The sequence below is a fragment of the Corapipo altera genome, unplaced genomic scaffold (assembly GCF_003945725.1).
Source record: "Corapipo altera isolate COAL_440 unplaced genomic scaffold, ASM394572v1 44, whole genome shotgun sequence".
Taxonomy (NCBI): Eukaryota; Metazoa; Chordata; class Aves; order Passeriformes; family Pipridae; genus Corapipo; species Corapipo altera.
This window is the reverse complement of record NW_020884880.1, coordinates 2,181,508-2,207,275: the sequence shown is the minus strand read 5'-3', so window position 1 is coordinate 2,207,275 and position 25,768 is coordinate 2,181,508. Positions and strand designations below refer to the sequence as shown.

The window sequence follows — 25,768 nt, the reverse complement described above, 5'->3', positions numbered from 1 at the left end:
AGGGAGAACACAGTAGTTATGAGTATTTGCACAATTATGCCATGTTCAAGTTTTTATGTTATTTTATATCCATAAATGACACCATAAACTGCCCTCTGAGGTACAGGACTACTCTCATGCTACTTTTTCCTTACTTTTGGAGTCCAGTGGTCCATGATGTTATCTCTCAGTTTACACTTTTGTGCTGGTTTAAAGGTAAACCAGCAGGGGAAATGAACTCAACTCAAAAGAGAGATTATAAGTCAGAATAACAATTTAATAAAATAATACAATAAGTACGATTATACAGACAAACAATTGGTTTTAACCCACAAAATCCAAATGTATAACCCAGCACCCTGGGGCATGAACAGAGTGGTGTTCTTTGGGCCCCCTGAGTCCAAAGTAAAAGGAGAGGGGAAAACCTGTTGGTGAGAGTGCTGTTGCAGTGTGGTCAAGAGTGGTGGTTGCAGTCCGGTTGAGGGTGGTGGTTGCAGTCTGGTTGAAAAGTGGTGGTTGCGGTCCAGTTGAGAGTGGTGGTCTCAGTCGGGTTGAGAGTGGTGGTCTGCAGTCTTCCTCTGGATCCCACGAGTTGTTAAAAAAAGTTCCAGGACTCCAAGATTATATATTCTCCAGTTCAGGCAGGAATGCCCAGCACTTCCCTCAGGGTGGGGAGCTCCACAAAGGGTATGAGGACAAGAGCATCCTGCGATCTCTCAGGCTTCTTAACACCTAGTTTATAGCCTGAGGAGTCAGGCTCTATGGGCAGATGGTGTAAATGGTTCATTGATAACAGTTTCTGGGAAATGGCATGGAAGGCTATAGAATACACAGTTTTGGGTTACACCCATACAGTAATGAATTGGTCCCAGTTGTTCTAACTAGGACAACTCGAGTGCTTGATGGAGCCCATCAATTTGCCCATTGGCAAGGCAATCTGAGTGTGGGGGAGAGAGGTTTGGGCACACTCCCCCATCCTCATGTACCCTGACATAAAGACCATCACTTACTTGACCTTGCTCAAAGGTCCCAGAACTCTATAAAAGGTTTACTGCTTAAAATTTCCCTATACTTAGAAGGTATCTTTTTATAAGTATCTTAACGTTCCCTGTCTGACCTGATAAAGCATTCAGAACATGTGTATAGCAGCTCATCAATACCTAGCTAAACTTTTGTGAGGCAATTTGAACGTGTAGTTGTTTTGCTTTTTTCTCTTTGTTGAAATGAAATGTTGGAGGAACATAGAGAGGGAAAAATATTCAAAAGGCAGTAGTTAATTTTACTTCTCTTTCCATTTTGTGGTGATGCCAATATTGGCTTCTGGCTTTATTACTGTACTGTTAGTAAATTTAAAGGATGATCTTCTCAAAATCATTGAGATGTTCCATCCTGTCAAGTGAAACATTTCTATTTTGGGGGGTGTTTGTCTCTAGTGAATTCTGCTTCCTTCCTTACTTCCTTTTTCTGCCAAACTAATGTTAAACTTCTAGTGTGTGAAGTCATTCTTGCACATCAGCAGTGCACTGTTTTGTGCGATACAATTTATTTTTGTGTAACACCACTTATATGGCATCTGGCAGACCCCAGGAGACAAAGAAATGGTGACCCCTGCATTGCTAGCTGCAGGGATTTTCTTGCACACAGAAAGAGTAAAATAAGATGCAGGGATGGAGTGGAGCAGAAACTGAACTTGACACTTGCCAAGTATTAGTGTGGTAGATGAATTGCAGCTGAGGTAAAAATGGTGGATGAGTAATGGGAAGGAAAAACTGAATGAGCCTTGGAATCGATTTTAGTCTAACACAAACAGGATGGTCTTCAAGGCAGATGTGAAGACAGGAAGTGCTTTGGCGGGAGAGAAGCATTTCCAGGCTGCAGAGCAGTGGTGGTCAGAGAGAAAGGGAGACAGTCCCTGCGCTGCCCAGCTACTGTGAGAAGGGACACTGCAAAGGTCTTGGGAAGGGAGGGACTGCTGGCCTGGAAATATGGCTTCTCTGATGGCAGGTGGGCAGAGGGGAATGTTGTGGTTGCCACTGAATAGAGTTTGGTGGTAGGTGGGACTTGGAGAAATTTTTTAAGTTGGCAGAGACCATTGGGCAGAGACTGCACATGAATGCTGACCTGTCATCATTTGCTTGCAACCTTACAATACACAGAATGAGCACGTACAGGGAAAATAAGTGATATTCTTCCTGTCCATATGAATTGTTTATTAGTTATGGATGTGATGATGTAGTTTGAATACATGATCTACCAGAAACAGGACAAGATAAGAGCGTATCAGGAAGGAAGGGTTGAATACAAAATAGACTTCTGAGCCTTAGGAAATTTAGTTTCTGGAGGGAGTACAAGAGCTTTTTCTAAAAAGTATTTTATCTTATTCTGAATCTAAGCTTTTTACGAAAAGCATGTTTCCAGTCTTTGTGAGAGTAAATGTTAGCCATTTTAGATTATATCCAGTGCTCCCTGCCTTCTTTTGATCTGCGGATGGTTGTATCTGCTGTTCTTGGAGAGATCTAGTTTTGCTGGGTCTTGCACAGAATGGAAAACCAACTCATTTTGCCACAACGATTGTTGGTGGCAGGCTGTGACTGCCGGGTAAGGCATCAGCATCCCCAGAGTTAATGGAGTGGGGTCCAGGATTCAAAACTGAGCCTTGAAAAGGACAAGAAAATGGATGGTCCACACTCACAAGCAGGGACCAAGGTAGATTCACTGGGACTTTCTGGTTTGCTTCATGGTATCTACCTCTGGCTGAAGTGTGGAACAAAGCAGGGAGAAGAAAAGTGATGCTTTCCAAATGTTTGAAAGAGAGTAGTCTGGAGCTGGAGGCTGTGACTTAGCAAAGTACTGAGTGAGTCACTCAGGTACACTTGGTGGGATTTAAGCCATTGTGTGAAGCTTAGCACAAATCTAAGTGCATTATCAATTGGAAAGAGCTATGACAGTGCACTGAATTTTAAGACTTTCTGAATAGAGTTCAGGAACAATATACATTAGAATATGAATCACAGATACTGATTCTTATCATGTATTAGATTAAAGCCTTATTTCTAGAGAATGTTTCTATTAAAAGTTAAATTGCACAGAGTAAGTAATACAACTATCCTGATGGAGCAGTAATGGGAATTTGACATCAAGAGTGATTACTTGTCTTTGTGGTAATTCTTAGGTGATGTAATTTAGTTCTGAAGTTTTAAAATTATTTTGTGAAATTTCATAACACTAAGTAAAGTAGAAGTTGCTGTTCATTCCAAAACTTTGCTGTATACAGAAGATTTGCTTTTCACTCTTGTTTCTTAATGATCTAACAAATTATCGAAAGATAACTGTGCCCATATACATATATAACTAAGCCGAGTTTTTTCTTTTAAAAGAGAGGAAATTTTTCCACCTATCCCTGTTCTTCATATCTTTTTAAATTCTGAAAAATACTTTTAAACATGCATGTATGATTGTTTAACAGTTATACCTTTAAACTGTAAGGCATTGATAAATAAACCACTTCAGAATTTTCCAAGGAGTGGTTCTTTCCATTGTGTACTTTGACATTTTCCATTTGGGAAACCGCCATTTGGTAAGCTTTTTGATGAGATGATCATCAAAGAGTGAAAATATGTCTGTTGATTTCTGAACTCTTTCAAAATACCTCATTGCATCCAAAATATTGTATTGGTTTTCCTATTTATTTATTTACCTTTCACCTTTGAAAATTTGTCTCATCCTTAGAAAATGAAGGAAATATTCCACTAAATAATCCCTTTGAAATTAAACCTTAAAATTCTAACAGCACTCTTCCATATGATACTTTAGATGTCTTTTTAGGGTTTTAGAAGAAGATGGCTTTCTAGTCTCAGAAGGACCAAGTGATTTCACATACCTAAATGCAGGGTGTGCCAGTTTGCTGATATTTGTAGCATTGTTCTAGGTTGGATTTCCCATGACATATCTAGCAAATAATCTACAGACCAAGCAAAAAGTTCCATGCTGTTTTAAAAGGGTTCATACTAACACTGACTGTTTATCACTCTGAATTATCATTAACAGGTGATCTTCTCTTAATAAAAGAAAATAAAACCCAAAAAACTATCTCAGCCGTTAATTCATCTTTGCAGGAATTTCCCGTATTTAATGATTGAAAACTCAGTTCTAGTGCAGATGAATCATACTGAGTTTAAGTGAAACCTATTGAGTTTGGACTTTTGAAACATTAGTCAGTGCAGAATGTTACATATTTTGATAGAAACAGAGAAACTGAGTGAGAACCAGAATGGAAAAGCCTGTGTGATTTTTTTCTCTCTTTTATGTGAAGCTTTGGCTAGTCTTTTAATATCTGTTTGAAGTGTAGTCGGTGTGATAAATTGCTGTTTAACAATGCCAGAGAATTCCCTTCTCCCTGAAATCAATTAATTATAAACTGGAAATTTCAGTACTTTGTTCACCGTTTCTTAAGTTAACATATTTCTAGGAGCTTTCTGTGATCGTAATTCCTAGCGGCAGTGGTGCTTTTGTTTCTCTTCATCAGTGGAGCCAGGGCTCTACTGTAAGGATAGAATTCTATCACTTTTTTTTTTTTCCACATTTGATGTGGTATTTTGCATACAGCTGCAGAGTAGACAGTTACCTTTGAAAAGAACATTTGGCTGGTTTAATTTGATTAGAGCAAACCACCTCAATCATTACTGAACTAAGACCGTTTTCATTTTAACTTGGCAGTAGGAGTTGGGAATGTACTGACTGTGCTTAGATGTTTGGGGGAGGACTCATTTGGACACACAGCTACCACTGAAGTGAAACAGCCTTAGAGAGCCTTGCCCATTCTGCTCTTTCCCTATAGAAAAGGAAGGCTGTAAAGCCACTGAATGTCACATTTAACTTTCTCTGATTATGACAAGGAATTGGACTCCTTATGAGTGTTTCTACAAAAAAAATTGGAAATGTTTAACACATAGAAATGCAGAATCATTCAATTTTTAAAAAACACTGTGATATTAAAAATATATGTAGGATGTGAAAGTCATTTATTTACAACAAACTTAAACATGCCTAGCAACAGCATTTTGAATAAAGTTATTATAAAATCCAGCATGTTAAGAGAAATACGGTGAGATTCTCGTAGATACATTATATCAGTGTTAGTAAGTCTTAGTAAGATTCCCACATTGTCATTCTCTGAATTTTGACCTTCTACCCCTTTTTCTCATCATATAAATATACTGTGATTTTCTTTTTTTAAGTTGCATATTAAAGATAAAATTAGATAATTCAGATTTACAGTATTATGTATAATATATGACCTTTGCTTTTGAGTTTCCCTCACTGGTAATGACATAAGTTTTCTAGAAAAACTCTTGTGGCTGTCTAGAATATAAATGTATCTCATAATAAATGACAGCCCTTCAATAAATTATAGTCAGCTGGTATTCCCTAGAAAATATGGTTCTTATCTGTAAGTGCTCTGACTTTACCATAGTGGATCATCATATATATAATATTTTAACCTGAAGATTATAGCTGAAGGAGGAGCTTCTGCTGCTTCCTGTATTATGTTCTGAAAAGCAATGTGCATAGTTAATTGTTCATTTATGTGACCAGCCTAACACTTGCTACTAATGGCAAAATTGCTTACACATCTTCCAGCTAATCCAGTAATCCAGTTGCAAATTTAAGGCTCGAATTTCTGCTGGTGAATTTAAGGTCCATAGAGCTACACTGATTCAAACAGCTCTGGTTGTTCAAATTATAAAGTCATAATTTAAGATGAACAAAAATGCATTAGGACAGGCAGACTGTGCAGAGGTGTCATATCAAGCATGCACATTTGAGACTTCACCATTTACATTTTAGATGCTGCAACTATTGAGTTCACCAAACTGGGTTATAAAAATAGTTTAGTCATTAGGAGGTTTTTCACTGATATGGATTCAGAGTTTCTGTTGACTTTCTGTTGACCTTCTGTTGACAGAGTTTCTGTTTCACTCCTTCTAATTACACTCCCTTTTAGCACCAGAAATAATTCCTCTCTAGCTTAGTATGTATCCTCTGAAATACTCAATATCCTTTATGTTTTCACCTAAGCATTTTGTGCAGTGCTGTGTTTACCCTGGAACTCCAGGTTGCATCACAGACACAATCATTTCAGTGCTGTATACATCTCTTCTTCAAATGCAAATGCCTCTGGAGCTACAGTTAGAGACTTTCTGATTACTGTACAGCATTGAAAGTTTATATCTAATGTTACTCGCTAGCACAACACTAGAACCTTTATTACTGATTTCCAGCTCCCTTCAGTGAAAGTTAATGACCTGTATTACTTTTCTCTACTAGGAAGTAGAGGTAAAGTGAATCTTGTTTTGCTAACTTCAACTATTGACATACTTTGTTTGTATTTGTGAGCTTTATGACATAGAGATTGAGCAGCATCTGCACTTTTAACTAATATGTTGTTTATCCTTAGATAACCTTCAAGATTGTTAATGGAGATAGGCCTACCCACAGATCTTTGTGGTTTCCTCGCAGACATCTCTAATCAATTTGTTGCCTTAATGTTTCTCTCTGCTTTTTATAAAAAGCCGAGCAACAAGTTTTTATCAAAGCAGTAATACCCATATCCAGACAGGTTGGAATCAATGACTGTAGTCTGAAAATCAGAATTAAATGTCTCATTAAACTTAAAAGATTTGGCATTCTTGGAAGGGCCCAGACAAGTTAGTACTTCTGCAGAACTGAGCACCTGTATCTCTTCATTGTACAGAATCCCATTCATCATATTGCTACATTTGTAACATCATTTAAGACAAAAAAAGTGTTACCATTACTGAATTCTATGCTGCTTATTATTCATATTTCCTCTGTTCTTAAGAACTCAAGAAGGTTTCATTACTTCTTAATTTTATTTGGTCAGATTAAAACATCTGTTAGAGAAGTCATTTATTTCAAAGGCAAATGTTTATGCAGTAGTGAAAACATGCAAACAGAAATGAGACTGGAACTGAAGATCCTGGCAGTACAACAGCAAGAATAGTTAGGATTTGCACAGAAGAGTCAGGTAACCTGTTTGATTGAAAATGAAAGGTACTTGTGGCTGTAGATAAATTGTAGACAGGTTAATGACACCGATGAGGGAGTCTTCTTAGAAGACATTTAAAGTATATTGGAACATCCCAAATTAGTAGGATACTGCAATGTCTGTAAGGAAATACAGAAAATTACTCCAGTAACCAAAAGTTTAGAGTAAACAAGAGTATTCTGCAGAAGCAATGCTTAAGTCATAAGAAAATACAAATCTTCTGCCATCCTCTAGAACAGTGAAAGGATATTGAGCCTGTAATTCTGGAAGAAGCTGTAAAGTCAATTAAGTTTACTAAAACAGTAATAAAGGACAATTTCAATCACTGTTCATAATAGACAAGGTTTAAAGTCAAAACTTAAACCATCATTGAAACAACTGTTCCTGGAGTACAAAAAAGAGAGATCACTCTCTACCTAACCTGAAGGAATTTGCAAAGCTCGTTTAAGAAACTCTAATAGTCAAGACACACAGTCATAGTGGCCACAATAATTAAATCTGATATCCTTGGGAAAGGGGTGGTTCCCAAACTTGATGTAGTAACAATAGACTTTAGAAAAGAGAGATTAAGAAACAAAAAGTAATCAAAAATTTAACTGTTGAGGAATTATATGAAAAGGCTTAGATTTGAAATGGTAGGTACTTAGAGAGTTGTAGTGGCATGTTTTGTCACTTGGGTCATACACCATTCCTTAGTGTGATGCTATTTCCTGTCACTGGAAATCCTGGCTGCTGCTTCTGACCTATAGCCTTTTCCTGGCTGCTAGATATAGCAGGTCAGTTTAAGAGTATTGCATCCTCAAACTCTCTGGAGGAGTAGGGAATGTCAAAGAGAGACACCAAACTTTCTTCACCCTTTTTATGGCTGTGCTCCAGTGTATCATGGTGGATTTACAAAAGGTACAAATAGCCATACGTAACAAAACAGGAATGTAAGATAATTGTGAGCAGACTCTTAAATTTAACCAACTGAATATTAAAAGTATACTTCATCCTTCTCATTTAGAGTCTCCCCATTTTGAATGCAGAGCAAGCGTGTGCCAGGTGCTGCAGCTGGGTCAGGGCATCCCCTGTTATCAATACAGGCTGTGGGATGAACAGATTGAGAGCAGCCCTGCCAAGAAGGACTTGGGGGTGCTGGTAGATGAGAGGCTGGACATGAGCTGGCAATGTGCACCTGCAGCCCAGGAAGCCAATTGTGTTCTGCACTGCATCAAAAGCAGCGTGACCAGCAGGTCGAGCAAGGTGATTCTGTCCCTCTACTCTGCTCTGGTGAGACCCCACCTGGAGTGCTGCATCCAGCTCTGGGGTACCTAGCACAGGAAGGACATGGACCTGTTTGAATGGGTCCAGAGGAAAGCCACCAACTTGGTTAGAGGAATGGGCATCTGTCTTACGAGAAAAGGCTGAGAGATTAGGGATTGTTCAGCCTGGAAAAGAGAAGGCTTAGGGGTGACCTAATTGCAGCCTTCCAGTCCCCGAAGGGAGCCTACAAGAAAGATGGAGAGGGACTTTTTATGAAGGCACGAAGTGACAGGACAAGGGGGAATGGATTCAAATCGAGAGTAGGTTTAACGTAGATATTAGGAAGAAATTCTTTACTGTGAGGGTGATGAGGCCCTGGAACAGATTGCCCAGAGAAGTTGTGGCTGCCCCATCCCTGGAAGTGTTCAAGGCCAGGTTGGATGGAGCTCTGAGCAATGTGGTCTAGTGAAAGGTGTCCCTGTGCACGGCACAGGGGTTTGGCACTAGGTGATCTTTTAAGGTTCCTTCCAACCCATACCATTCTGTGATTCTAATTCAGAGTGGTCACCCAACTGTAGCCTGCTTAGAGCTCAATGAGATTAATGCCAGTCAGTAAAGTTTGAGGGTGAAAAGTGGAAACACTAAGTAGGGAGTTTGTGCAGCAAATAACATAGGTTACAAAATCGGATAGGAAATTATTTTGGGGTTGGGGGAACAAAGAGCTAGTACTGATATCAGAGAGTACTTGGACTATGAGAAATTAGATGGAAGAAGAAATTAGTTTTACAGGGGAATTTATTTTTTTACCAAAGTCTGTAGTATATGGTTTGTTGGTAAGAGCTTGTACAAGACACTTCTTTTATCAATTGGCAAAAATTATGTACTTTCCCTAATAGCAGAGTGTGGGTTTCTGTGAAATGTACTGACTTCAGACAATCTGTTTCTAGTTTGCATTTGGCATTAAAGTACTAAAGGGAACAGGATGTATCTGGGATGGGTGGGCATTGCCTGCTTATCTTGCACCCAATTTTAAGCTCCAGCAGAAGCCATTTTGGTAAAAAGTTGTTAATATTTTACGAGAGGAAAAATAATTGAAGATATATGTTGGAAATGGCTGCTCATGCAGTCTACAAGTAGTTTAAGGCACCTTTCAAAGCTTTCTCAGTTGTGGTTTCTCTTTTTGTCATTACCCTTTACTCTGCCGTACTGGTCTTGTACAGGATTTGCCACTGAGCGAGCTAGTTATTGGTAAATTGTCATTACTGGTAAAATTCTGATGCTGTACATAGTTTCATTGCCTCAAATTAATTTTGAGCAAATTACATGATTGTACAATGGCAAATAGTTGGAAATTCTGGTGTCTAACTTATATTCCCGTCTGAATTATTGAAGACCTGGGTTCTTGAAGAACAGTAGTGTTATACCTTTATCTTAGAGAATAATTTTGAAGGAATTTTTATTTTTCCATAATCTCAAAACATGTCAGCCCACACTGCTCTGCAATAGCCTTCAAAATAAAAATCAGTCAATAATACTAACAGATTCTGCTCCATCATTTTTTATGTTGGGTGTCTGTTGGAGCTAGTTCTTTTATAGCTCAATTTAACAAGGCTTAAAAACAGCTTTATTTGTTATGGAACTATTAAAACAATATAGTAGTAGTAAAGCAAATAGGCTGCTCTGTTAAGCTGTTTGAATATGCATATTACATATGTATGGTATTTATGTGGAAAAGGAAAGCCATGAAAATTTCAAGATCTGACTATATTTATACCAGGATGTTGAGTTATTATTTTGTAACATCGATTAGGATTGTTAGACATGTAGGACTGCAATTAGCTTATTGCTTGTGCTTTAAAAATGTCTGAACAGTTTTTAAGTTAAAAAATTGAAAGGGGATGAGGGCAAGTCAAGAGAAAAAAAAGTCCCAGAAGCTAATTGTTTTTAAAAGGTTACATGACACTGAAAATTGGAACATAGAAACGAAATGCCATCTTGCTCCTAAGTAAAATAAAATAGTAAATTTTATTAAATGTATTCTGGAAAGAGTAAATGAAAATTATAAATTCTATTGTCAGTGGCAAAGAGCCCAGGCAATATCCAGAAAAAGTAAACATCTATTGGCTTAACGTCACTGGGGCACAGTCCACTGCAGCAGGCCATTGAACAGGGAATGTCAATGTTTAAAAGCAGCAGAACTAATTTTTTTAATAGGTGGCTTTTTTTGCCTCTTGTTTGCAGTACAAATACATATTTTAAAAGGCTTTAGGCAATATTTAGATGATGGGATTATGTGTCTCATTTTAGTATCAACTATTTTTTAATTTTTCAAATCTTGCAAAATTCATGGTCACTTTAATCTGTCTTCTTTCAAGCATGAAATTGCCATCCCTTAATTGCTTTAGTCACTCGGTTCCCGAACTCATTCATCCCAGAGCACATCCTTCATACAAAAATATTGCAATATCATTTGTCATCTTTTAAATGGAGACTTTTCTTGAAAAGGCTGTTGAGTTCTTGAAATAATTTCTCCAAAATTTTCTGAATGAACGTGATTATCTTGGCATTTCTAACCTTTTGATCCCTGTCATTTTCACAAGCCTGAAAAAGTGTTCTTTTGCTTTGGAAAATCTAATTCCACGTTCATGGAGGCACTCTTGGAAACCAAGACCACTGTGTCTTCCTGGATTTAGCAAAAAAACCCAAAAAGTTTCACTGTCTATGTTTCTTCCAATGGACTTCAGGGAATGGACTGACAAAATATTTGTCAGTCAAATATTTTCATAATCTGGACACAGATTCTTATTTTAGAACATACAGATGCCAGTTGTGATGTTTGAAAACCAAGATACGCCTGCATGAAAAGTAGGTGAGGGAAATCACCAGATAGTTTGTCTTTTTCTGCACAGAAAGTCACTTCAATTCTGCGATAACTCAGAAAGCAGCTGAATGGACCTTTATAAAACATGTGGACTAAGTCACTCCCTAAGTGGAGACAGCTGGGGTCTATTTAATATCCTGTGTAAAATGGTAGAGGTCAGCTTCCTGGAATAACTTAGGAGTTTTATTTCACGAATATCCTACTGCTTCAGGGACCTGGGGTGACAGTAAGGCTCTCAAACTAAAATGGACCATAAAGAAAAGCTCCAGGGCTGGAGCTCTCATTCTAGCTCTGCATTTCGTGCAGGACTGCGGGAAGCATCCCGTGGCCTGCGGTATCTACACATCCTCAGCATAGATGCCTCTTGTGTGGGTACTTATTTAATGCAGGCAACTGGTCTCATTTTTTAATGGCAATCTGATATTCTTGTGACCTAGGCACTGGGATACTAATTGAAAATCATTGAGACGTGAGACTTTGGACTACAAGTGATTATCAAATATACTGATGACCTGAAATACCTAGATTATTTTATAATTGGGACATTTCTTCCTAAATCACTTATCTTGACAGTTTTATGATGTCTTTTTTTCTCCATGCAATTAATGGAGCCATATCTTTACTATCTAAGATCGTATATTTCCTTAATGTGTTCCCTGTATCTATTCAATGTAATTACTCCTTGAGTTTGAAATTTTATTTCCTAACTCCTCCTATTCCATTGTATATTGGACATGTCAGTGAAAAAAAATTTATCTTTGTAGGCCAGTGCCACTGATAACTGTACATTCACACAGAAGTTCAGAAGTTACACAGTACAGCAGTTGATATAATTGGTAGTTTAGTGACACCTTAATTAAATGCCTGAGGTGCAATAAGCATGAAAATTCATATAAAAAATTGTGCATGTATAATGATGTCCAATATGATTACATATATTTCATACTTTGTGATTATTTGTCTTTTCCTTGACTCCTTTTTTAAACTGAAGATAAACGGAAGCGCTGAAGTAGAGATAGGAGGAATAACTGGTTCTGTTAAATCGGAAAAAGGTCAAAATTAGGGGGAAAAAAAAGTAGTGTGTCACTGGTGTAGGCAAGCTGACTACAGAAGAGGCTTCTGTAGACTGTGCTGATTCTTTGGGTCCTGTTTAGTGTGTACTGTTGCCTGTTTAGTCAACCCTACAAAGGCTCAAGACCATCAGCTGTGGCATAAATTTTTGTGCTGTATCTCCAAACAGAGGTAAATAGGGTGATTGTAGAGTTTGGGGATGGTTTAGAGAAAATAATGAGGAGCAGCTCCTTCAGCCCTCATTGTCTCGTGACTCATTCTTGAAATAAAAGTTACATTAATAAAACAATTCATATATGTCTCTCACCCGGCATTTTTCTGAAGTGTGAAAGGTAGATACATAGGGAACGGTGTAAGAGCAGGACACATCTGAAGTGACAATTCCTGGCGAGTTAAGGCTCAACAGTTTTGACACTGCCTTGCTCTGTGATCTGAAGTAATCTGTGTCCACTGCTTTGTAAGTCCATGCAGCATTTGCAAGCAGATGGGAGCCAGCCCTGCCTCACTCCCAGGCAGATGCCTCCCGACTCTGCCGATGCCTTTGAGCTGGCTGGAAGCCATGTAGCCATGTTAGCGCTGCGGAGCCTCAGCCATGATGTTCTGCTGTCCTCAGGCCTCCCTCAGCTCAGTCTGAGCTGGCTCTGTCTGCCCGGACATCGCAGGGCACACTCTCATTTGCTGGCAGAGCTTGGGTAGACGTACCTTGTTCTCATTTGCTGAGATGTAAAAGTGTTTTAGTGCTCCAGGAAACAGACCCTGTTTTGCAAGATTTATTACATTTTGCTCATTTCTTTCAGAAATGTGAAAGATGACATTGCAAAACAACCAAAAATGTAGTTTTGTTACATATTTACATCTGACATAAACTATGATTAACAAAATGTTGAATTTATTTCAAAACTACCCATACATTAAAATGTAACCCTCATCTCATGCTGCTAAAAGATGCCCTGAAAGAAATAGTTGCCTTTGCCCTGAAGTAATAAAACAGTCGAATAAAATTTATTGCCAGCTCAAAATACTACTAACACCTCATTTTCATTGCCAAACTCTGCAAATAATCTTTAATTTGTTTTCTTTTACATATGTGTGCAAGAACTTAAAGGAAATACTTAAAGAGCTGTACAGCCTCTAGAATACTTCATTCCGTGTGCACTAATCTTTAAATGGCTGGCTCACAGTGCCATGTAAACTGGTTGGAAAAGGAGGAAACGTATTAGACCTGAAGAACTGGAGGATGAAAGCACCTGAGAATCTTACAAAAGCAGACATTTTTAATTTACTTTGCATGTGCTATGAAATAATTTAAAAAATTAAAAAAAAGACAGCTCGATAGAAGAAATTACAAGACCGCCAGTGAGCTTGTATGGTCACCTGTGAATGGGAAAAAGAGCACTGTGAAGTTCACCTTTTAAAAAACTTGTAAGATGTAATGTCTTAAATTCTGATGAAACGTGTAAGGAATTTGCATGTTAATGGAAAAAAGAATCGCTTTTTATGTATCGAGTGTTTAAGAGCAGTTGCCCCTGGCTAAATTTATTAAGCCAGAAGAATCTTGTAAATTTCTATTGAAGATTTATTAGTCCCATTTGTTTCTGTTCTTCACAACACGAATATTAAACTCAATTCTGAAAGTTTGTAACAGGTGAAACTCCCTTTCAAATTAAAGGAAATTCTGGACCTGAGCCAAAGCCAGTTAAATACATGTACTGACTTTGTGAGGCTTAGGTAAATGCTCTTGGGTGCTGAGCTTTTTAAGATTGATCCTGGTCTTCGAGGTTTGAGTGAATAGAGCAGAGGCAGTTTTGGTGTCTTTTTTTTTTTTCAATTTTAACTTCTCTCTCATTCTGTTTAACTTCCCCACGAGAAGAAATACTTTAAAATATCTTCAAAAATGAACTGAACAGAATCTGGAATCCCACCAAGCAAACTTACTCAGTTATAGTCTTCCTGGGAAAGAGTCATCTCTTCTAAATTCAGTTAAATTTAAGCATCTTGTCTAAATTAGTCATCTAGGCGTCTTCCATAGCAAGCAGGGAGAGGCAGTACCCTCCCCAGAGTGACTGAACCAACATACTTCTTTCCCCTGAATATATGACCCATTCAGACTAACCACCAGCCACTGAGCAGCCCCATTACAGGAGGTGTAGCTCTTCCATGATAGCCAAAGAGGGGGGGAGAACTGGTCGCTTCACAAGCTTGCTGGGCTGTTGTGTAGATGGATGGCATTTGTGCTGTCTGATGATGGGTAGCCAAAGACAGATACATTCAATGAAGTTATTAGTTTTCTTGCAAACCTTAAATCTGCCTTCTGCCAAATTTGTTACCTGAACTTCCTAGTCCCATAGTTTTGGTACTTTGGTTTTAGAATAAATATCCCCTCACTCTTTTCTTTTTCTTGTAAAGTTATCTCTCTGCCACTCAATTGGGTTTTTTTTACAATACAACTTATAAAGAAGGGGGCAGTGTTTATGAGTACAGATCTGGCTGCCAAAAAACCTGGCCAGATCCTGTTTGTTTTTCTTACCCATGTGAGGAATTGCCTTTGTCTTTTGATTTTTGGAAATTGCCTGAGTACTGTTTACTTTTTGGGCAGATGGGATGTCATTCGTAGCATGTTGAGCCTCGTGACAGGACACTGTACAGTACCACTACCACTCGAAGGTTGTTTGAGTTCACTGTGCTACCTTCCAGGTTTTGCTGAAGTGAATGGAGGAATTCCCTTTGTCTAAAGTTGATGGTGCTGCTGGCATCACGGCACATGGGAATATTATTGGGAATACATCTGGCATCAAAGCCTGATCAAAGTAATTTCCCATACCATGTGTACAAAAAGCACTGTGAACCACATTTCTATTTCTGTGTCTTATAGCCTCATGCATGACAAATGCGTGGAAATCAACACACAAAATGTAAGACACCTTTTGGATTTTCACTTGGCTTATTGCTGAATCTGGCAACTGCGTTCGCCGCTTAACCACTTGTGCTGGAATTTTCAGGAAATTTTAAGCAGTTCTAGTGAATCCATAAACAGATTCTTTCAACAGATGTAGACATGTTTTGAAGTTGTTTTCATGCAGTTCAAATATCTGGTGTTAAATTGCTGTTTCCATTTGTAAGATAAGAAGAACTGTTCATATCCATTGCTGTTTTCTGGTGCACCAAGACTGGAAAAGCAGCGGTTCACAGTTTTGTTCATCTCAGAATTGAAGGAAAAACAAATATTGTGATTAACTCCCTGGAATAAATCACAAACATAGTTTTCAGAGATGTATGCCCATCTTCAAGAATTAACTTGAATACTAAAAACAACTAAAAATTAAGAAGGAGAGACTGTGGTACAGATAAGGACACTGAGGGAGGAGCTTGCATGCAGGGCCCTGAGTTGTAGAGTTCTCACTACTTGGGTAAAAGCTAGATATGGGTTAAATGGCATATAGGGATTTACACTGCTCTGTCCAGGAATGACTGGCTGAGTATAAGGAAGAGAAAAATGACCTTTTTTGACCTTTTATTCCTGTACAGAGACAATGAATTATCTTTTTCTTCTCTGCTTTCATTTCTGAAAGATATCAGGTAGGTAAGGCAGATGAAGCTTTAAGTGTTGTATATTCTTCCTTAGAAGTTGCCTGCTTTTTTGCATGCTGGAAGTTAAGCGCAGCATAATTTCTTTGATAGTTCAGGGCTAGTGGATCATGCAAGATCAAGATCTAGGACAGGTTTACTCTGCACGGTATACCTTAACTCCAAAACTGCATTTTTGTACTGAGAGATCTAAAAAAATACTACTCAAAGTTTGTGTTATGTCAGCTGACCATTCTGTCATAGCAGTGAACAGACTCTTAGAAGTTTACACCTGATTTCCCAATCGTGCTTGTTTCATTCTCTTACCAAGGATTTCCTTTGGTATAATGCCATTGAGAGAGAAGAATAGTGTATTTAAGAAATAATACATAATAATAAACCCAAATACAAACAAATGGGCATGACAGTGAACCATACGATGTTTTACTGTGGTTTACTCCTGTGTCTGCTAATTTCTTTCTGTTTAATACATGAGTATACAGCATGTTACATTAAAGAGTCCACAGATTTCCGTAATAATTCCTTGAATACATTAGAACAATACAGTTCAGAGGAATAAAAAGAATTAATTTTATTTTCAAGTTAACATCTCTCTTTATTAACTATGTATTTACTTTATGCCTAACATTATTGTCAACTTTAGCCAATTTAGCATTTTATTTTTCTTAAGACTTTTTTTTTTCCTTTTGTTTTCTGCTCTTTTGCTTTTGCGGTGGAGTTCACAGTATTGTTGAACTGTGGAACTTTTCCTCTCTGAAAATCAGCTCTTGATCCTTCTGTTAGAAATGCAAACTGCATGGTCCCAACTCTACCTGTGAAACATAGAAATGTGTCTTCTTACAAGGCTTTAGTGTGTCAGTGTCTCAAAAATCACTATAACAATACTTAATGCCTGTAATAGAACCACAGCAAAATATTTTGCACCTATTGCTCTCTCTCCCCTCCTCCTCACCATCACCAGCATAGCTTTGGACTCTTCTCAGGTGCTGCCAGTACTGTTCCTTCTTCCTGGGAAGTGGTAGCAGCATCATCAGAACTCTGTTATATTTACAGCATTTAGAAAGGCCCCTTACCTTACTTGTTCAGTGTCTCTGACAACTAGATTTGCCTGTTAGGAGTACTATCAGTCAGGCTGTGATTGCTTCTATTCCTGAGGGCTGAGTCTACAGTGAATGGTTAACTTAGACTCAAACAGCACATGGTTTTTGAGTACAGCCACCATCCTCCAGTAGAATTGTGGCTGAAGAGTAACCTGAAGGTCTTTCAGGAACAGCAGTCCCTGGATTGATGGTGAGCGTCTAAACATAGGATCTCTTCTATCATCTTCTATGGTAGCTGCTTCTTGGTTTTTAGGTTCCCCCATGCATCTTTAAAAAGCAAGAGCTTGTACTCAAATTTGCATTGGAATTACTTTTAAAAAGCTGAAATAAACACCTTGGGAATGGCTGTGATATTGCAAGCATTTAAAAAAAATATATGAGGTGGTACAGAGTATGAAACAGTACATTTTATTTTTTGCAGTGAATACTTACATGGAGTGAAGGGCTACTATTTCCTTTATTATTTTTGATATGTTGACATCACCATTAAGTCTCAAGTGTAGATAGAGTGGGTTGTTAAGATACTATGCAATGAGTGATAACATTCCAAAGAAGAGTTGTTGTTTTTACTTAAATCTAGAAAGAGACTATCAACTTAGATTTAGATCTTGTAGGTTTGGCACAGGCCTGAATTCAAAATGTAAACCGAAATGTGGAGTCTGTCGATCAGTTTGTCTGTGAGCTACACACGAATAGAGACTTGACTTTGTTGTGTCTTAACTTGCACCAGGTACAGCTGGGAGTCCAGAATAACCTACATGCTCCTTTCATTTGAATTAAACAAAATCAATATGCACACATAAGTTTTACTTATGTGTTGAGCATTTTAGGGAATCTAAAAGGAAATGCAGCTTTTCCTGAGGAAGGTATTCTAAAGAAAATCTAAAAAACTTAATAAAAGATGCACATGCACTGCCAATGAAGGGGAGCATCTTTATCCTCTGAACTGGAAGCTTATGGAAGCTTAGTGGAAGCTCTGAGTGCTCAGTATAGCGGCAGTGTACATGACTTTGAAAGGAAATGTACATTTGCTTGCTGAAGGATCACATGAGAGCACTATGAATAGGTCAGACAGCTATTGCTGATCCTAAACAATCTGTCAGCGACTGTCTTCATAACAGGCCATGTTATTTTGCTGATTTGGGGGTGACTTGGCCTGTCCCTTGCACAGAGAATCCAACAGACTGTTTGGTACAGCAGCACACTGGAGTATGTTTAGGCACCACCCAGCTGATAATTTTCCCTTGGTAATGTCAATGGCTCAGTGTGTGGCCAGTTTGGATAAAATCAATTGCAGTGAGATTGTTAATGGACTGGTGAGGAGTTAAGCATTTTAAAAACTGGTGAACTGTAGGATGAGTCTTGAAGTGAAGTTACATGAGGCAGGATATTGTTTGAATTACAGAGCCTTACCAAACCCGTTTCTGGTCCTTGTCTATTAAAAATAATCTCCCTTTGCAAAAAAGGTGAAGGAGAGATGGCAGTGTGAGGGCTGAAATAAACAGTATCTGCCATAAACAAAGGGAGTTGCAGAGAATGTCTTGTCAGGCCTATTTTTCCTTGAAGTAAAACTTTAACAACTGCATCTTTTAGTGACTTGGGTGGCACAGTGAGTAAAACAGACTTGGCTTTTTCATCTTTTGGGCACCAATCTTGGCTTCTGTTGAAAATGAAAATTAGTTTTGGTGGTTTCATCGGAGCAGACATGTGTCTGCATCACAAAACCATTCAGTCTGGCACCAGGGCCCGTCATTGCTCGAGAGGGGCCCAGCGCAGGAGAGCAGGGGTGTTGCAGGTCAGGGCTGCAGTCGGTACTGAGTGTTGAAAGCTTGCCCAGTCAGCCCACACTATCGGACTTCAGCCAGTGCTATTTACTTCGCTTTCAAGAGCATCTATTTCTCTCTGTCACTTTCTCTGTCTCTCTTCTTCACACACACTTAAAGAACAAAAACCTCTTTTATACAGCTAAGCATTTTAAATAATTTTTCCAAGTCAGAAAGGGAGAGAGACTGGAAAAAATTACAGCACAAAGCTCAGCTTGCAGATGAACGATTGCCTTGTCATTCTAATGTCCCCCTTCCTTCCCCTAAAACCTCACTGGTGAGTGGGCTGTAAGCAAGAATACTGGCTGGGCTCTGCTGGAGTAGGTCTCTAGGACAGGACTTTCTGCTGCCTTGCTTTCATCATGCAGTTGCTTCTTCATGGTAGCTCTTTCTGCTCTGTGCACAGCAGATAGTGAGTGACTTCAGAGTTGAAAACATCTATCTGCATAACATCTGCCTGTACTAGATAAATTAATTTGTTTTGTCTGATGTTAAGTTCTACCCTTTTCTGCTGTTTACCTGAAAGAGATTTCTTCTGAAGACAAGAGGAGATCTCGCAACTTTTTCCTGGAAAGGTAGCAAAGCAGGAAAAATGTTCACAAACTCCAAGAACCCAGTAGAAAGGTAGAGAATAAGGATTTAAGACGTAAAGTTGCCATGAGCAGTGTAGGCACACCCAAGCCAAGCCTATTTTATTTAATTGAGTTTGACTCTACGCATCTGACTGTTGCTAGATGGAGCTGACAGTGGGCTGGCTGACTGTGCTGCAGGCAGTGCTGTGCTGTCACACTGTACATTTTCAGGACTGAGTTTGTTCTGTTGAGCAGAGTCTAAGTATCTCTACATTATGTTGCAGTCTGCTGTGGAGGGATATCTTAAGCATTGATATGGATCGGGGCAGCTGCAGCTGGCGTGACAAGCACGTTGTGAAGCTCCTGAAGATGCTTTTGGAAATGGAACTTAGGTCTTGCATTACTATGTGATTTTACAAATGTTATCCCATAAAAATGCAACTAAAATATAAAATACTTTGAATTTAGTGGTCTGCTTATCTACATATGTGCTTTTCTTTATCTGAAATTATTTCACTAAAGCACCTTTGCGCGAGATAAATCTACGTCTGAAGTACCAGATTTCAGAGGCATGGAGAAGTAGGTAATTGCTGAATAAATGAGACAAAGGAGCATGTCCTGAACAAAGGAGAAGAACTCTGTCATACATTTCAGAGTGGGAAGCTCTGTTTCCTCTTTTGCTACTTGGGACTTGGTTCTCCTAGCGCACATGTTCCACTCCAGTTGCCCAGCTATTGTCTTCTTCATCTGAAAGACAACCCCTCTGTTACAATACAGTGGGTATTTGTGATTCCAAGTAGAGACTGGTTTCTGTCAGCAGCTTTTTTTCCTTCAAAAGCAAGAAAGGAAAAGGTAGCTAATATTAAAAGTTGGGGTAAAACCATGTTTTTCTTCAAAGAGTAAGTAGTTTACAAAGTTGGGGTATACAAGGAGTTTACTGCTGAGTGACTTCTAGAGAACACAGGAGTGTTCAGCTGCTGCTGAAATTTGGGCTAAAAGGGTGCCTGACTGTCATTCTTCAATGCTTTTAGGTATGAGAGGCTGAAATTTTCTGTGCCCTTAAAAATTATGAACTCCGAGGATTAACCTGAAACAGAGGCAGTAAAAGCAGAAGCTATTCGGGTCCCTCTCCCCATATTTGTCAATAAACCTCAGTCATGGCCCGTGATACTCTTGGTATCCCAGTCTTGTGGTGTTTGCATAAGCACTGTCAGTACCTAAGTTCTGTGCTGATTTTCTGTCATTCAGATAAATACCTTCAGAGTTAGGTTGAGACCACCAAAATCTTTTCATCTGTGTATTTGCTCAGACTAGCAATATCTTAAAATTGTAGCATATTGCTGTGCCACTATTTATCTCACCACAGTCGTCTTAAACATTTCTCCTCCACATAAATTATTGGCTCCAGTACTCTTCCTCTGTTATGCATAAGCTGGGAAGTAACTCTCCCTAGGGAGACACTGTTCCAAACAAAATTAAAGTAAATTCATGTTATTAGAAATCTTGAGAGGGTAAGGACTGTGTTTTTGTTTAGTGCCTGTGAGTGACTGTAAAGGGATATGTGTTCATGTTGGATTAGTCCTACTGCAATAAAAATAATAGTAAGCCTTAGGACGCATCAGCAGCATCTCATTTTTGGTCTTCCTTTTGACTATGATCCAGTTAATTTTCCAGACATAACCACTCATCTGTTTGACAGTAGCTGAGAGAAATTACATCCTACATTTTTTTTTCAGGTCTTACAGTCAGATCTGTCTTTTGGTATTTCTTGCAGGTGCTTTGGGGTGATAGGCCTGATCTCCATCATTGTTATCTCAGTTTGCTCAGGAAAAGAATGTTTATGCCACTTGAAAGTGCGAAGCTTCATAGCAGTTCTCAAGAGAGTCTCAAAAGCAAGTCCGGTAACGATTGGGGACTTTCTGGGATTAGTTACTGAATTAGTATCAATCAGTAGACACAATAGTTTTCAAAAGAATTTTTGTAACTGTCCTTATAAAAGCATTAGGCATTCATATCATAAAATGAAGATGAACTGATTGCATTTGTCAGATTACATTTTGTAAGAAGCAATAGAGACTTCAAGACGCATCACCTAGTTTTCTGCTTGCAAAAAATGCCAAAGTATTTTTGTAGGAAGGCAGGTATTCTGCTAGATTGTAGTAAGATCCACTAGGCACTAGACACATAAAATAAAATAGAGACAGAGATTTGTAGATGATAAGCTTCTTTTACTTTAGTACAATTAGATTGAAAAACTGTCTGCAAAACATAGGTTCTCCTTAAGCATCTGTTCAACAGAGTTCCAGTTCAGATCAACACATCAGGCGGTGTATGATTCCCAGCCAAACACCTTGTTAAATACTTGCAGGATTTCCCATAGCGGATCTTACTTTAATCAAATAATTCAAACGTTTCTTTTGTAAGTACAATAGAAGGGCAGGGCTTGTGTTTACAAAGTATTCAATATGGAAATCCTGTATTAATTGAGGTATGTTTACTTCACTTAGGACAGTGTCCACATAGTAACTCTTTAAATAAAAGGTCTTTTGCTGTTGCCGGTTCCAGAGAGGCAATCACATGCAATGCTAACCCGTCAGAAAATCATAAGGAAACGACTTCAAGAGATGTGCAGTATAGGCAGCAGAGATGTTCCTAGCTAAAGAAAACAACTTCATGGGTGATTTTCTCACAGTGGGTGTAAAAGAGTATAATTTATAAAAAGTAGTTGTATCCCTATGGAAAATACTAAATAAAGAGGCTGTGTCTTTCTCAGTCTATTTCTGGAGTGATTAGCACAATCAGTGCCAAATATTGTCTTTTTCTAATACATGAATTCATCTAAACTGTGCTTTAAATTATTATCTTTCTAAGGCAGCAGATGTATTTTCTGTGAGTAAACATGCTGTGCTTCTACCCAGCCCAGTGCAGGATCTGGGGCTTTTATGATTTACTGTAAAGCATTTAGAGTTTCACATAAAGAGTGTATAAAAAAGAAAGATAATACTATTACTCAATGATAATATTATTACTCAGTAATACGTAACCAGAATTGTGCTCCTCTGAGTTCCTTACTGTGCTGTGCCAGAAAATGCTGGAATCAAAATAAGCCACATACAGAAGAATTAAACAGAGAATCAATGTTTTCCTCCACAGCGAGTTGGAAATTACATTTGTTTCTATGTTTAATACAGTGAAATATTTTTTTCCTTTTTTTGCTGAATTATAACTCTGCTATAGTTGAAAATATATTTTTACCAGTGCATTAAATGTCTGGCAAAAAGGATGATTTTGAACATTTTTAGGTAAATGTAGGTCAATGCAAAGGAATCATACAGTTGGAAATATTTTCCAGTGTTTATGTTCAGATGTTCAGACCTGTCTGGCTCCTCTCTGTTTGCATGTGTTGAGGTTATAGGCAGTCCAGCTACATTCCACATTGATTTATATAAATATATTGCAGATTATTAACCTGCAGCCAAATACCACCAAATTTCACTTTTCAGGAAGCTTTGTGACTTTTCAGAAAACTTATTTACTGTTTACAGGACATGTATACCCCATTGGGGGAATCTTAGAGAACAGTATTTGTCTTTATGAGAAACGTGCCAAGACATTTTCTGTCACAGTCAGTTTCATTAACTTATATGATTATTACACATTAAGTACAGATTAGTCTTCTAGTAGAGGTAGGATGACAGTCGTTCCATGTTCTGGAACTCCAGTTCCCAAATTATTACTTGCTGAAAAGCTTCCTTAAGCTAAAAAGAATGTGCATGCATCCATTTTGAGAACATGGTGGCTAATAAATTTACAACTGACCAAAGATAATTTAGGAAATGCTGTTAAAGCCTAAACATGGTAAATGTCAAGTGAAAACCTGGATTACAGTCTTCACAGGTGGTTATGTCAATTCTAGTTTTCCCTTGCTTTGTGAAATATATTGAGATTTAAGGTAAGAAGTAAAAACTCAGTAGTAAGTGTTGTCCTAGTCTGTTTGTCAGAGGTCAGCTGTGAAAAGCGGGGACCCCCAAGGCGTTGTGTGTGATCAGTTGTCTTTAGATCCTCCATATGAAGCCTTTAGTACTCAGACAAAGAACAAAATTATTACTTGATAATGTTATCAGAGATCCTGCACTTCACACAAAGTAGGGAAGCAGTTATCCTAAGTAAGAGGATGAAACATACATATAATACAACAGTGTCATTGCTGTGGTGTTGAAAAAAATAAGCCATAGTATCAACACAACTTTGGTCTGTTACCAGTAATAGATTCTTCAGTTAAATTGTATAGACCTTTTTCTCAATAACTGCATTCATTCTTTTTAAATCTACTGTCACCTAGTAAAAATAGTGATGGATTTTCTGCCTTGCTTCAGAGAGCAATCTGATTTGTACAGTATGAAATTAAATGAATAAACACATTAGTAAAGTATGTGAGGAGGGAAGAAACGTCCTTCCAGCTGTTAAATGCTTTCCTATGGGGGTTTTATAGAAGTGGGCCTTGAGGAAGGCTGGTGAAAGTCACTAGTATAAGTATAGGTGTGAAGCATAGAAGGAGGGCAGATGTTTTTGAAAAAGATAAAACAATGATTAAAGCTGGTATGTAGATAAAGTGGAGAACATGAGAATAATCATGATTAAAAAGAAAAACAATAGAAAATAGTGTTCAGATAGGAATGTGGCATTATGAAGAGCTTTGTAAATTCGCTTGACGTTGTGCAACAAGGTGAAATAATAAAGAAGTTTCAGTAAAAGAATGACAGGAAGTGATGAGAGAAGTAGTGACATCTTGTGCACAAAGCTTTTTTCCAAACTGTATCCTGACTTTGAAGGTATTCCTTGCATCCAGGAATTTACAAAAGTAATCAGCAAAAAATTCTGTTTCTGCCAAAGGGGATAAAGCTATGTAATGGTGAACATGGGAGTTACATGGGAAGAAACTGAAGGGGCACATAAACACTGTATTTTTTCTCAAAAGTGTTTCTCACTTTTTTTGTTTTTTTAATGCCGACAAGTGCTGCAGCATAGAATGTGGATAAATATCACAATAACTTTCTGTATTAACTCTTGTTACTGTGTCAAAAAAATTTTTTTTCATGTGATTATTTTACATTGAACAGCTGATGAATTCTTAATTCAGTTTCAGAATTCACACATGAAAGACCAAGATGGTATTTTTGATATATCAACCATTATCTGATGAATCGAGAGCTCAGAGGTTCGACTACTTTTGGAAAGCTCCTTTTCCCATTCTATATAGTGTAAAAAATTTAGATAGACATGCATGAGCTGCAAGATATGTATGTCTGTAGTGGTTCCTGTATACTTACCTCCTCTTTTCTTCTTCTCAGATTGTTTGATGTGTGCACTGTGTCACGAACAGACAGAGAGACCAAGTTAACGTTAGTGTTTGAACATGTGGATCAAGACTTGACTACTTACTTGGATAAAGTTCCAGAGCCTGGAGTGCCTACTGAAACTATAAAGGTATTTAAGGAGAAAGATTTTGGATATTTTCAGAGATTAATCAGAAAGACAAAGATGATTCTCTTGTTGTTTAGGCTGAGACTACTTGAATCTTCCCTAAAAGGTGTCTGTTTGAGTGCTGGATATTGTTAGAATGGATAAAATAAATCTTGTGCTCCTATCCCTTTCCCTTTGCCTTTTGTTTCATGCCCCTCTTTCCAGAACAGTTTCCATACATTCCAAGAGCAAGAAATGTTCATCATGGACCTGCAGTCTGTAGAGGATGGGCTCAAGGACAGGGGTAGTCCTGACCAGTTGTTGTAGAAGCTGGAAAGGCTCTCAGTAACTGGGAGGATGATCATGACGTTTTCCTGTCATATTATCTTTTACTGTGCCATCTGTAAGGGAGGACTTCTTCCCAGGAGAGGATGTGCTTGCATTATTGGTAGTAAAACACATATAGCAACTTCTCTTCTTTCCTGGGAGTTTCACAGCAAAGTGGCACATTGAGGATGATAGCTTGAAATGTTTAACAAAGTTTATGCCTGGGAAGAGAAGCTGAGAGATTGATGTTTCTACGTTTTGTCTGTGTCTGTTTAACATTTCTTTTGATTTTTATATTTTCGTGAGGAAAAATAATTTATGCTTTCAGAGATGGATTATTTTACATTTGTATAAGTACTTTGTGGAAGTATGTTGTGTCATCTTAGTCTGGCAAAGGTCCTGAAGGAGGAAAAGAAAACATGAAACCCATTTGAAATTCAGTTGTTTTAATAATTTGTTTAACAGCTTCAAGGAGTTGTTTGATCTTTCAGTTAGAAATTAGAACTAAAACAGATAAAGATCTGTTCACTTGTATCAAAGTCACATATGTATAATGTCAGTTCCAGCAACCATGGTTTTTAATGAACCTTTGTGGATAAAATAAAATTTTTGAAAAATGGTTACAACTTTGATGGAGTCCCAGCAGAAGACTG

General features: G+C 38.1%; 1 protein-coding gene across 4 annotated transcripts in view; it reads left to right on the top strand.

Moving 5' to 3' along the window:
- The window catches only part of CDK6 (cyclin dependent kinase 6), a 137,354-nt gene that overhangs the window by 7,634 nt on the left and 103,952 nt on the right, over nt 1-25,768 (top strand). For all 4 annotated transcript variants that reach the window (XM_027639241.1, XM_027639242.1, XM_027639243.1 and 1 more), the window contains exon 3: nt 24,677-24,812. In XM_027639241.1, the coding sequence (XP_027495042.1) occupies nt 24,677-24,812 (136 nt within the window). The remainder of the gene's footprint in view (nt 1-24,676; nt 24,813-25,768) is intronic.